General features: G+C 39.4%; 1 protein-coding gene across 1 annotated transcript; it reads right to left on the reverse strand.

Annotated features, from left to right (window-relative positions):
- Positions 1–1,187: 1,187 nt before the first annotated feature.
- Positions 1,188–13,143, reverse strand: LOC127375880 (uncharacterized). The gene is made up of 6 exons (XM_051422245.1): positions 12,920–13,143; positions 11,602–11,684; positions 9,506–9,617; positions 9,273–9,317; positions 8,647–8,737; positions 1,188–8,437 (listed from the first exon to the last, which is right to left on the reverse strand). The coding sequence occupies exons 2-6, from the start codon at positions 11,678–11,680 to the stop codon at positions 1,778–1,780; spliced, it is 6,987 nt and encodes a 2,328-aa protein (XP_051278205.1). The 5' UTR covers positions 11,681–11,684; positions 12,920–13,143; the 3' UTR covers positions 1,188–1,777.
- Between the last annotated feature and the right edge of the window lie 389 nt (positions 13,144–13,532).

Consider the following 13,532-nt stretch of genomic DNA (forward strand, 5'->3'; position numbering starts at 1 on the left):
GAGGCATCTCTTCACTCACAGTTTTGGGTTTTAAAGAGCTCAATCTGGAAAGAAGCCATGTGTTAGTGATAAACATATATTTCATTCATCATCATCAATGCATCCAGATTTTAAATCGCTTATATTTAATTCCTTAGTTATTGAACAAGCTCGATAAATCTAATTTATAATCAAGATTCATCTGAACTATCTCCACATCCTTTAGGAAAAATAATAAAACAATTCTGTGGTTAATTTAATATGAAGTAATGCTTGATTGAGATTAGTAAAACTTATTCATATTTAATATATACTATTTTATATATTTAATATTTACCCCAGAGAGGTGGAGTGAAGGCGGAAGGTGATACCAACTCCTATCTGCTTGAAATGAACCATCAGCAGTCTCACAGTTTTCACTGCAGGTGTTGACATTAATGTTGGCTTCATTTACAGATTTGTTGACACATTTACACATTTCTATACATTTGCAAATCAATACAGGTTTTGCTGTTTGGCTCCATACTTCTCTGCCAGAAAAACAAAAGCTGTCACACACCAACGGTAGCCTAGGAGCCCATGACTCCCGTAATCTGCCACTGATTGCTCATGTTTCTGTTCCTGCTTTTTCAACCACATGAACATAAAAGATTGATTTCATCCTTGGAGCCAAATGGTGGATGTTGATTTGTGAGTAGTGACCTACTCCGGCGACCTGGAGCAGAAATGTGATGTTACTTTCGTTGTGTCAGATAATCACAGAGGCATGTGCACATTTCCAGACGCCAAGCAGAGGCTGACGAAATGATAAAATCTTAAACAGTAAAATCAGTTCTATAGTGCAGGTTTCAAAGCTAACCAACATTCACCTGTTGCTGCTCAGTGTTCTTGTTAGTATGGGAATTATTTACAATATGTATTATTAATTCAACAAGAGTAATTCGGGTCCTTTAAGTCAGCTTAACACTGATTCCTCCTCATGATATTGTTAATCAAGCAGGTTCTGCATAGTGGCAATTAAATTAATTTTGTGATTTTGTGATATCAAATAATTCATGTAGGTGTGGGTTTTTTGGAGGCAGATGTTATTATTTGCATTAAAAAACTGAAGAGTTTTTCTCTTCATGCAGCTGTATTTTTACTTTACCCAAACTATTAGTAAGAATTAAAGAAGAAAGGACATTTAAAATGAATCTTCAGCACACATAATAATTTGAATGATTTTATTTCCAAGAATAAATGAGAAAGGAATTAAAATAAATGACACATATGATTTGATATGATTATGAAACATTTGAGTACAGTAACAGTTAGATGAGTTAAAAATGTCCAAAACATTTAAATCAAAGCACAATGTGAAGTAATTAATAATATTGTAATAATAAATACAGGTTGCTGTTAAAGTAGAAATTTCCTTTACTTTCATTCAATACATAAAGTCTGATCGTGTCCAAAATCTCTACAATGTCAGCGATGAATCCAATGTTATGATAATCTATATGTCCCCAAGCTAAGAGCCAGGATGAATTATATTATTATAATGATATAAGTCAGTCTTTCCTCAATATGTAGTTGATTGATTACTAAATATGATCCATTCAGACACCATGCTTCTAACTAAAAAAAATGATGTTTGTCAATGATGCACAAAATGCCCTGACCTGTCATGAGCTTTAAAAGTAAACTCAACTACAATCGACTGCAAACCACAAAAAGATAAAATGACCAATGTTCAGTGAAATTCAGATACTGTCTCCTTGTGTTCAGAGATAAATTTCAACTGCAGCCTCACAGAACTCTACATTGCATCTGCCATCATAGAATCTGATTCTCCTTCAACATTTGTTTCTGTTGGTTTCTGCTGTGTTTCTTGTTCTCTCCTTAAAAGTGATTTTCTGCATGTCAGTAAAATGATAACACAGTGGAAGAGGACGAGACTGATGCAGATAATCCAACTTATGGCTGAAGACCAAACTGCTTCCTTGTGTCTTAACTGACACTCTTGTAGCAGCCGGTCCACTGACACCTCCACGTCTCTGAAAACCAACTTCAAATGACCACATTCATTATCATCACTGGTCCAGCCTTCAAGTTTAATTTTAACAGTAGTTTGGTTTTGTCCAAAGAAAATCAGAAGAACTCTGTCAGATAACAGTTGGCAGTCAAATAATGGTGTTGACCGTGAGCTCAAGTACAGGACGTCTGTGGCGTTGTCCTTTGCACAGTTGTTTATGGTGACTGCACCGTGGTTAAAAGCCACCATGTAAATGTCATTTCCTTCACCTCCTTCCAGGTAATCACCACCAGTGGACACCAAGATGTCGCTGCCGTCTGAGCCTTTGAGAAGAGAACTTTCATAACCAGACACCAAGATATCAGAATAGATGGTGCCAATGACCGTCTCCACATCCTTCAACACGTCCCCCTCAGCATCAGCATAGCGGCCTTGTCCAGTCAGCAGGTTAACATAAACCCCTTCACCCGTGTCATGATCACCCCGGTACAGAACAGTGTCTCTGCCAGGACCTCCGTCCAGTAGATCGGCCCCAGGTCCAGGAATGAAGATGTCCCGGCCAGAGTTTCCCATCATAGTGTCATTTCCATCCTCACCATAAAGAGTGTCGTCTCCCAAGTCACCAACGAGGACGTCATCTCCGTTCCCTCCTATCAATGTGTCATCTCCTTCGCCTCCTTCCAACACGTCATCCTTCCATCCACCAATTAGAGCATTGTCTTGAGCATTACCCAGTATGTCATTGGACTGTGAGGAACAGCCATGCACTGTATGGACCTTGGACAGATTCCTCTGAGAGCTGAGGTCCAAACGGCAGTCAACATGCGATTGTTTCAGAGTCACTTTGAAAGCTTCAACGTTAAAGAAAGAGTCGTCTCCAGCTGAGTTTACTGATTTCAATTTAAAATTCACTCCGTCAGAGCTCTGGAATTCTAGGTGCTGATGTTGGTCACCGTTATTGTAGTTGAGCAAACTGAATTTTAATTGTTCCTCTTTTGTTGTGATCAGCACATCAAGATCTCGCGTTTTTGAATCCAGTGCGATTTGACTGCCAGCAAGGAAATCCATACCAATCATCACAGTATCAATATTCTGATCTTCTGCAAAGTTATCAATCTTTAAGTTGGTACCATATCCATGTTTGATTATGTAAGTGTCTTTTCCTTCACCTCCAAACATCAGTGCACCCCCGGTGTAAGGATCAAGCAGGTTGGCATTGCTGTTCCCAACCATGATGTCAAAACCTGTGGAGCCATACATTTCTTTCACTGAATCCATATTATTCATCATCATCACTTTGCCTTTAAAGTCGCAGAAGAGTCTGTCTTCTGTATGTGTTCTTCTATATCTGAAACACTCATCATATATAGATAAAAATAACTCATCTGATGTCTCAATTTTTTGAAGTGGTTCAGGTTTCTGGTTTCTATAGTCAACAGTTAAGGGTTCCAATAAAGACTTGTCACAGCTGCTGCGGTTGGACATCAGTCCAGCTGTTATTCCGTCACTGGTCTTGATCTGCAGGTGCTGATGATTCTTTGAGTTAAACCAGTTCTGTAAAATAACATATTTTCTGCCGTATACTGACATTATGATGCTCTGTCCTTCACACGTACATGTGATGTGCTGATATTCTTCTTTCAGGAAGATAATGTCCACGGCTAGATCTGGGGATTGATTGTTGATGGTTTTAATTCCTTGTCCTGGTGTGATAATGTACCAGTCCTCTCCTCCTCTACCTTGCATAAAATCATTTCCACTTCCCGGGACAAAAACATTGTGTTCTTTATTCCCTCTGATGTCATCATCGAATGCTGACCCGCGGACCTCTGTCACACTGTGAAAAGCCTCATCCTCCTGAAGGTCCACCACCAGATGAGATGGAGAGCTGCTGTAGTCAATGCTGCGACTTTTTATGCACTTGGTGAAGGGGTCCTTCTGCTGGCAGTCAGCCTTGTTATCCGAGATTGTGTAAGTGATCAGATCTTTTGTCACAACAAGCAAGTGTCTGTCTGCTGGTGATCTGAACCACCTCACTAAAGTCACATGGATGGCTATATTCATATGGAAAGCGTTCAGAACAACATTATCACCTTCTACCTTGACATTAAAAGTATGAAGATTTGCTTCTATTATGACCAGGTCTGTTTTATTGTCCCTGGAGAAATTTTCAATCAACACTGAGGACTGTTGTCTGTCTTTCACTATGTACATGTCTTCTCCTTCACCCCCAGTCAGACGATCTCTACCTCCTCCTCCATCCATCAGATTCTTCTCTCCATTCCCAATGAGCACGTCATCATATCGAGACCCAAAGATATTTGTAACTGTACTTAAAAGTGGTTGTGATGCATTCACAATTTCACCACGTGTCTTAAACATCATGTTAATTCCTGTGGCCACCAGCCGAACAGAAGAAACCACAGTGGAGGAAATCTCAAATAAAACTCCGTCTCCTGACATCATGTTCATGTGACGATACAGTTCCCCTAAAAACCATCCTTCTATGGTCACCGTATGACTGCCCTCATACATTAACACAACATCATCTCCAGATTTAGACACAGAAATGTGAGTGTAATCAACACTGAAGTGAAGAGTGTCCACTGCTTTGGAAGGATCGTAGTTGTTAATAATGGTTTTCCCTCCATTTTCAGGAATGACGTATGTGTCTTTCCCACCAGAGCCTTTAACGTAACTTCTCTGTGGACCGAGGAAGAATATGTCATCACCTGGTTCACCGTAAAGCTCGTAATAGTAACTTAACATCACTTCAATCATATGTTGGTCGTCTGATTTCTGAATAGCAAAGAAACGATTAGAATCTCTATTTCCTTTGTATATCCCATATCTGGAATTAGATACAGCTTCATAACCTGAAACCACTGTCACAGAGCCGGCAGGTATGAACATGAGTACTTTCTTCTGTAGTGTCTTGTACTCTAACTGATGTGATTCCCCCAGGCCAAGAATAATATCTTGGCTTCCATGTGTATCAATCTTCCAACACCTCCTTCCAAAACTATACTCGCTAGAAACAAAATAGTCCATGCAGAGCTCAGACTGACCCTGGTCAGCCAGGCAGAAGTTAATACCTCCACCATTCCAAGAAGAGCCACCACCACTAAAATCAATGGCATTGGTTCCATCCTGTTCCTTTGTAACTTTGTAATATTTTTGGTAGTCTGATATCTGTGCAACAAGTCGGTGTCCCTCCTCAATTTCATCGTAATGCCAATCGTAAAAGAAACTTGCCACATTAATTACAAAGTGCAAAATCCCCTTCCCAAAGCCACGAAAAACAGCCAGCAGTTTTTGTGCAACTCCAGCATCCTTTGGGAGGCTGTTTAGTTCATTCTGTATACTCATATAAAAATCATCAATGACCATCCGGACTACTGATAAAGCGAGGTTTATAGGCATTATAAATGGTGCCAGTTCAGGCTGAACAATTTCAATAACATCCAGTTCAAGCATAACACCATCTAAGGCAGCATCAATGTATCCCAGTGTGTCACCTCTCTCCAAATCTTGTTTTAAATTGTATAACCCAAATCCAATCCCCACTATTGGTATGACAGTCATTGTGCCCTTCATTACAGGGGTTGCAGCTCTGGCGATTCTTGCCTCTGAGGACAGAGTTTGTCTCGCAATAACAGACGTTGTCATTGCTGTCACTCCATGAGCCGTTTGCAACGTTCCCATCACACCATCTTTAACATCACCCTGTTCAAAAGCACGAACAGCTCCTTTCATCCCCAGCATGAGACCCAACACCCCAACAGCACTCCCACTGTGCTCTACAAACTTGTTGACCTTATGGGAGGAGACTGAACCGTGACTCTCCAGATCATGGATTGCTGTGTCAATGCCCTTCAACATCTTTTCATTGTAGTGTTGACTCTCTGGAGATAACGCAACCCTAAACTCAACAGGTTCAACATCAGCACCCTCAGACACAACGTTACATATGAACTGTCCATTCTCCATCATGGCACTGCTCTCCTGAATGTGCAACCCTGCCAGACTTTCTCCATACTTTGCCTTTATCTGACTGTGGATTTGTTCAGCAGATAATGCTCTTGCCCTGGAGAAATATGATTCAAGTTTGAAGGAATTCTCCAACTCTCTGGCAGATTTTAGGTCTTGGGATGTTGTGTGGCCATCATTGTAGCCTCCTAATGCGCCGGATGCTTGCGGTTCACTGCTATCTTGTGTTTTGAACAATTCGTAATCTTTAATAATGGTTTCCTTACTTTCAGATATCTTGTATTTTTCCACAACATTCAATATTTGAGACAGAGAATCTTTTTTATTCTCTCCAACCCATAATTTGTAATGGTTGAATTCTTTTATTAGGACTTCTTTGAGTGCCAAATTTAAATCATGTTCTGTCGGAGGGTATCGATTTTGTAATTTGCTAGAACCTTCAGGTGTTGCTGAGCCACTAAATCCTCGCCTGCTTGGGTCAACCCAACTACCTCCCCTTGCCATTGGATGGTCTTCAAAAAAAAACCTCAGTCCTTTCTCTCGGATATTGTTGTTTTTGCTTTCAACCATATCCAGGGCCATGAGAGTCAGAGGAAATGTCCGGAAGTTTCTAGCAGATTCAGATATAACTGATGCAGTGAAATATGTGGTGTACCAGGCCTCAGTGGGTAGTGGTAGGTAAGTTGTGTGCTCTCCAAGAAAAATATCTTTCACATATTTAACATATTGTTCTTTTGGGTTATTTATATTTTTATCAAGAATTTGTTTTCGCATGTCTGGATATTTTTCTTTGCCTATCTGTTTAAAAATGCAGGCTTTAATTTCATTAATTTTGTCCTCATTTCCAATTTGATTGTTGTCAAGCTTTTTTCCAACTGGATACACATACAGACTTTTATGATCAACAAGGTATATCCAGTCTTTGACCATCAGGTATGTGTCCTCATTCTCCCCGGTCTTTGCATAGTGACGGATGACATTTCTGATATCGTCTCCTGATTTAATCTCATAACACTTAGACAGAACATCCTGTGGTATCTGTTCATCTGCTATATACTCTATCTTATTATTAGATTTGCCAGTTTCTTTTTTCATTATTACATAATGCTGTTCTTTTTGCTGCAAGTTATTGGTGTTAATCTTTTGTGGAAGGGGCAGGTCTCCATGGAAGAATCCCCAGGACACAGCCTCAAGTTCATCAAAAGCAGAATGTATCTGATTAAACTTATTTTGGTCAGAATGCTTCAACTTCTCCAAAACATTCTGGCTAATATGTCTCTTAGGCTCCTGTGGCCAACTGTCTCTATAGGTCAGAAAACGTTTTCTCGGATGCATTAGAAGGTTTCTTTCATTAGTAAAAATTGCCTTTCCTTTACTGCCAGGCTCGTTTCTAATAACAACGTCTCCATTACTATCAAGGGTCGCCACCACTTTCTTGCTGTCATCTTTATGTCGCCATTGCAGCCCTTCTGTAGAGATGTCTTGGGTGATTTTCTCCCCTGTGTGTCTGACCTGGAGCACAGCATCCCTGAGGTGTAACTCTGTCTTGATGCCGGCGGTCTCATGGAGGTCCCTCAGGAGGGTTTCAACAAAAGCTTTATCTGCTCCGACCTCACAGGCCACCACACTCGTTGTTTTGATTTTATCAGAAAGCCTGGGGGTTTGCTGAATGATTTTGGAGACTTCTTGTGCGCTGAATCCTGCCAGTTTCGTCTCTCCTGAGTTGTCTGTCACACCATGGCCTACCAGCACCAGTCTGCTGTCCTCTGTCAGAGGCACAGAGTCACCGTGAATCAGTTTTGGTTTTTGGTTTTTATCAAGAACGTAGACAGAGCTAACGGCTGGATGTTTCTCATACAGATAAACAGCAGCTTTTCTGACAACAGGGTCGTCCTCCATGATGAGGATCTGCTGGTGGTCATACTGTGTGCTGTGATCAACCGGTCTTTGTGGAATTTCGTAGTGTGAAACGGAGTCAAGTTGGTTCATGACCTGGTAAATCTGGTGATTCTCCTGGGTTGTTTCTAAGACTGCTTTGATGCCACGGACCACAAAAACCCGAATGAAGTTATGTTGGAAGTCTGTGGTTGTGTTTCCATCGAAGGAGAACACCGGTACGGCTTCCAGGGAATGTTTCAACATCAGCTCTGCAAGCGATGAGCCAGAAAGTCCAGACACAGATTGTCCATCTTCTGAAACACTTCCAAATATTTTCACTACAGTGTAGCCGTCTGCTTCTGGTACACACGAAGCATTGTGCAGGCATTCTAGGCTGACTATTACTGAGTAATGAGGATCCATGCTGTATTCCTGTTGGACTCTTTCATTTGTTGACTTTTCTTTGTCAGTCATGACCAGAAGTCTTTGGCTGTAGCTGTGAGAGAGCTCTGAAGCACTGAGCAGCCAATCTTGTATCTTGTGTTCATCAACAGCTCCCAAGAAGCTGTTGAAATCCTGGAAAGCAATTGAAAATAAAATTAACATACAAAAATACAACAGATAATCAGAGAGCAATTATATCAAGATAACTGTCTATGCAGGACGGTGTATTTCAATCTGTGTATTCTGATGTGTGAATTCTTTGGACAGGTTTTGGGTCCAGTTACATTGAGTTCAGTTCTTCTAAACTAAGCACTGCTTCTGATTTTCTAAAATCCACCAACCTGTCCCATCTCAATGACACACATTGTGAAATTCTTCTCACACTCCTGCAAATCATTCAACAGACTCAGTGGGTTTTGGTAAATGTCCGCCCTAAAAGATTAGAAGATTACATAAACATTAACATGTTTATCACAAAAACAACACACATCTAGTAAAACCTGATAAAGACCACATGAAAAGTTAATCTGACTATTTTGCAAAGCTGTAGCAAGACCTCAAGGACAGCCAGAACAGATTTTGCTTCTATTTGTATAAAACTGTAAATCCACATTGAGACTTAATCTTTATGGGCTTATTCCAGGTGAAAGGTCACTCATACATGTCTTCATTTTCATTATCTTTAAGTAATGTGACATTTGAAGACCTTCCTGTACCAGAATAAATGGCTGAAGTAGCCAAATCAATACCATGGTCAGTACCTCTTTCTTTTTTTCCTATCACTTAATCTGAGATCATTCTTTCAGTTTATCAATCAATGGACATAAGAAAACTGTCCATCACAATTCCTCAGAGCTGTAGCTAATAAATGTCTTGTTTTGTCCAACTAATTGTCTAACTAATGAAAGTACTCTCACCATGATGGCACCAACAATCTCAGTTGAGAGCAGAGTAAATACTTCATTACCTGGTACTGGATCTTTTACCTCTGGCCCCATGGATGGATGCGTGCCTAAGATGGAGTAAAGTCCATGTTACATGTTCAGTGCACATTTCTTTGGTGACGTCTTAATGAATTCTTTAATTACTGAAAATAATGCACCAGGGGGTCCCTATGATATGAATATATTTCCTAAAATATACATATATGCATGTACCAATACCATAACAGATGAAGACACCAAACATTTATTAAGATACCTTTGGTTTGAGTTCTTGAGCCTTTCGTGGAACATGTGTTCAGGAAGTCCTCTGAGGCGGTGCAGTGCAGCGATATCAGGTCTGAGCTCCTCCCACTCATCCTCTCTCACCTCTGTGAAACATTTCATTATTATTAATATCATAATCATGATTATTATTATTACTAATATTATTTGATATTACTGTTTAGTCAGTTTAAAACAAAAAACAATTGGATTTCCTCACTTCCCAAATTCATAAAATGATAATCTCTGCTCTGAAATTACATTCATACGAAGATATTTACGTCTCTCTTTTTTTCTGATTTGTTGTGGCAACATGGAGTCTTCACTGTGACTCCAATTTACTTTATATCCTGAAAAGATGCCAAACTCATTCATGAGCTTAAATAATTGTGCTGGATTTGAAGTGAGTAGAGTCACACATGACACAAATGTATTAGGTGTTCCTTATGCTCATGCTTATTGACTGACATCTTTGTTAAAATGTGAGTTTGGTTGCTCTTCTGTTCAGTTTCTGCTCAGTGAGTGTTTCCTGTAGTATCAAACCACACTTGCTGTTACTGTAGTGGATAATATGAAACATGCCAGATAGCAAAAGACATTAATTCAGTGTTGGATTTTGGTCAGATTGGTTATTTTTGGCTGAGGTTGAAAAATCTATGTTGATTCAATGTTTAATTATAGTTACCATTTCAACGTTTGAAAACCTGTTGTTGAATCAATGTAGTATAGATGATGATTTTTCAATGTTGAAATGCCCTACAATGAATCCACATCGTTTCAATGGTGCTGATGGGGTGCGGGGAGGAGAGGGGGGAACAGGGGGGCTTACGAGACCAGCGAGATCTCACAGGACTTGAGCTCAAACTGTGGCGGGAATTTGGGCATTTGCGGGAGGCAAGTGGGCGCAGAACGGCAGATAAACTTCGTCCTTCTGCGTGTGAGACTAACTGGTAAATCCTTCTGGAATATCATTTATTGCCCCATTCAGATACCATCATATGGCTGTCATCCTTTGACTCAATGTTAACTTGGTGAATTATTGTTCCGTGGCAACTTAGTCCGGAGTGTGTTGCTTGTATTAGCAATGCAGAACTGCAGCTATCCTATTTTTTATTTTACAACTTTACAACACTTTTTTTCTTTCTTTTTGTGACAGCAGCTGCTCATCAATTTGATCGCAAGTTGACAGAATTGCAATACAGGAGTGCACTGCAGGGGTGCACCTGAGAGGAGTGGCGGGGTACCAAGAAAAGAAAAGGCAATGAGTTGAATCTTTAAAGCTACTATGCTTTTATGTTCAGTTCATGTTGAACTGTGGTCCTATTTCTGAAGGACATTTGCCATGTTTGTGTCCCCTGGAGTTTCAGGGCAAATAGATAATTCTCCACCCAAGCCAGGCAGGAAACCTTACAAGATGAAAAGGTGTGTGCTAAAAAAAAAAAGTACAACAGTGTAATTGCTTTTGAATATTTAATAAATAACTTATTGAATAATGGTCTGTTTTGTTCATAGAGCATGCAGTAAAGCAGCTGTTCTCAACCTTGGTTTATTAAAAAGAATTGAAATAGCCAATCTAATGGGGTTTTTAATGAGGCATATTAAAAACATACAAAGGAAGGTGGAAAAGTGTTGAAATGGCCCTTTAATAATAACCTTGTAATGCAGTGCATATATATAGTTGAATCAAGGTTGATTGATTGTCAGAATTGATTGGAAATTCAACGTTATTTCAATGTTGATCATAGCCAGCACTTTCAATGTATATTTCAATATCTGACATCAATGTTGAACCTTCAGCCTGACAATATCTCAATGTTGATTCAATCACATTTTGCTATCTGGGATAAAACATACATTAATGTTTTTTGGTTCAAACAAATAGGGGAAATTCTGTACTTAAATGAGTAAAAGCGATTCCTGGTAATCAGCCTGTAGGGGAGCACTCAGGAAGACAGTTGCTGTATTGATTTCACTGAAGTGGCGTCTTCCTCTTTTCAGAGGTGTAACATTGCCATGGTAACCACAGGTATCAACAAATTAAACTGGACGGAATCTTAAAGGGTTATAAATGTAAAGACATCGAAGAGTTACCAAAGAGTTCAGTGAGGCTGAGGAGGCTGAAGAGGATGAGGAGCCTCAGTGTCCTCCAGTTCTTCATCTGAGCCGCCATCACACTGCAACATATTACAATAAATTCATAAATAACACCTTTATGATGAATTTATTTGCCCTGACTGATTTCTGATGATGATGAATTTGTTTAATGTATTATGTGCTTTATGAGTGAATGTTTTTACTTTTTCTGTTTCTAGAAAAAGAAAGAAGTCCTTTTCCCACTTTTACAACTACAATACTCATCCCGCTACTTCATATGAGTTAAAACCAGATATTCATTTTATTATTATTTATCAGTTTATTTGTGTTATTGTTAGTTTACTTTCACTCACACACACTGTTTTCAGACAGTTCATGTGTCATTCAGTGCTGCACATCTCCACCACCTGCTGCTGTCTCTCCTCTATAGATTACAGATTGTAAAATGAGGTGGCTGACTCCAAAGTGTATATATATTATGGTGAGTGGGACTTAAGTTAGTTTTTTTCTGATATCTGAGTTAAAGTGAGTGAGTTCATTATATTGTGCTGCATTGCTTCAGTGGTATAGCATGCAGAATAGATTGTTGAGGAAATCAGGAAGAAAACATTCATGTCCACATGTTGGAGGAAGTAAAACAAAAAGCAGTAATGAGATGGGCTGTGATTACCAATGGAAACAGAGGTTGCTATATGACAAGAGCAAGTTGCATACAACACATAAAGGGAGAAAACCAGTAACCAGGGCTGGTTAGCCTGTCTGCAATACTGAACCATTCATCAATAATAGCCTAACTTTATGACCCAAGATGATGAAGATACAGAAATATAAAAAAGCGAGTTATTCTTTTTTTTTTAAAAAAAACAAAAAACTAAAACTAAAACATCAACAACAAGACCAAACTCCATTTAAAAATCTGGCATTTTAATACTAACATGCTTATGGACAATTACATCTGCTTCCTAAAGTTAAGAGCTTCTCAAATGCAAGGGAGAAACAGCATATAGGCAAAATTAAAGACCCCCCCACCCCCCGCCAAATTTCACAAATCATGTTTTCAGGGGAGCTCAGGTCTCATTACGAGGAGCCCAACTGACTGATTTGCGAGAACAACCCTCCTAAAGGAAAGTGAAAGCGTGTGGGGGATCAGACCACCGTCCCAACTGCCCCACAACCATAATCATATAATAAACCAACAGGTCGTTCCAGCCGTTAGGAAGTACATCAACTCTCTCTCTCTCTCTCGAACCCTTCTCCGCATTCCTCCTCCACTCTTCCTCCAATTTCTTATTTGATCATATTTTTATTTGCTCACCCGAAGTTCTTGCGTCGTTTCCAGCCAACGTCAAAAGTGAAAGTAACGCTTCACAAAAGTTTTTCCTTTTTTTTTTTTTTATTTAAATTGTGCGTAAAAAGCGTGGGACACCTTTGGAAGCCCATTTCTGCCAATGTGGCAGAAAAAAAGGATTCTTTAAGTCAGTATAATGAGAAACTTTCTCTCAATAATATGATATAAGTCAAATATTGAGAAAGTGACTCATTATTTTGACGCCTGGTTAATTAGCAAATTACTCATGTTTTTAATTACTTTGTAATTTTGAAGCCCAATGTTCCAACTGAAAGAGAGTTCAAACAGAAACCATCATATGAGAATCTTTATTTACGTTCTGTTATTCTGGGAAGACCTGGATGAGACAGTACAAGCCATCAAAAAAAAACCATCAATGTGGAGCTCACCTGGATATGAAACCATGAATATGTTAGTATTTGTCATAGCTTTCAAGGTGCATACAGCTCTGATCTCCATCATCATCATCATCAGCAGCAGCAGCAGCAGGTAAGAGGTTTTTCTGAGTCAGTTTCATCTTTTAAATCACATTATGTCTTCTAGCACTCTGTTTAATGTCTCATATTTGATTAGTATTATT

Source organism: Dicentrarchus labrax, unplaced genomic scaffold (genome assembly GCF_905237075.1).
Source record: "Dicentrarchus labrax unplaced genomic scaffold, dlabrax2021, whole genome shotgun sequence".
NCBI classification, from domain to species: domain Eukaryota; kingdom Metazoa; phylum Chordata; class Actinopteri; family Moronidae; genus Dicentrarchus; species Dicentrarchus labrax.

What these genes read in the sequence shown, in the direction of transcription:
- LOC127375880 (XM_051422245.1), bottom strand. Translation starts at nt 11,680, where the DNA reads ATGGCGGCTCAGATGAAGAACTGGAGGACACTGAGGCTCCTCATCCTC. An exon ending in CTCAAGAACTCAAACCAAAG is followed by an intron (nt 9,318 to 9,505) that starts GTATCTTAATAA and finishes ACTCCATCTTAG; the next exon opens with GCACGCATCCATCCATGGGG. An exon ending in GGTAAAAGATCCAGTACCAG is followed by an intron (nt 8,738 to 9,272) that starts GTAATGAAGTAT and finishes CTAATCTTTTAG; the next exon opens with GGCGGACATTTACCAAAACC.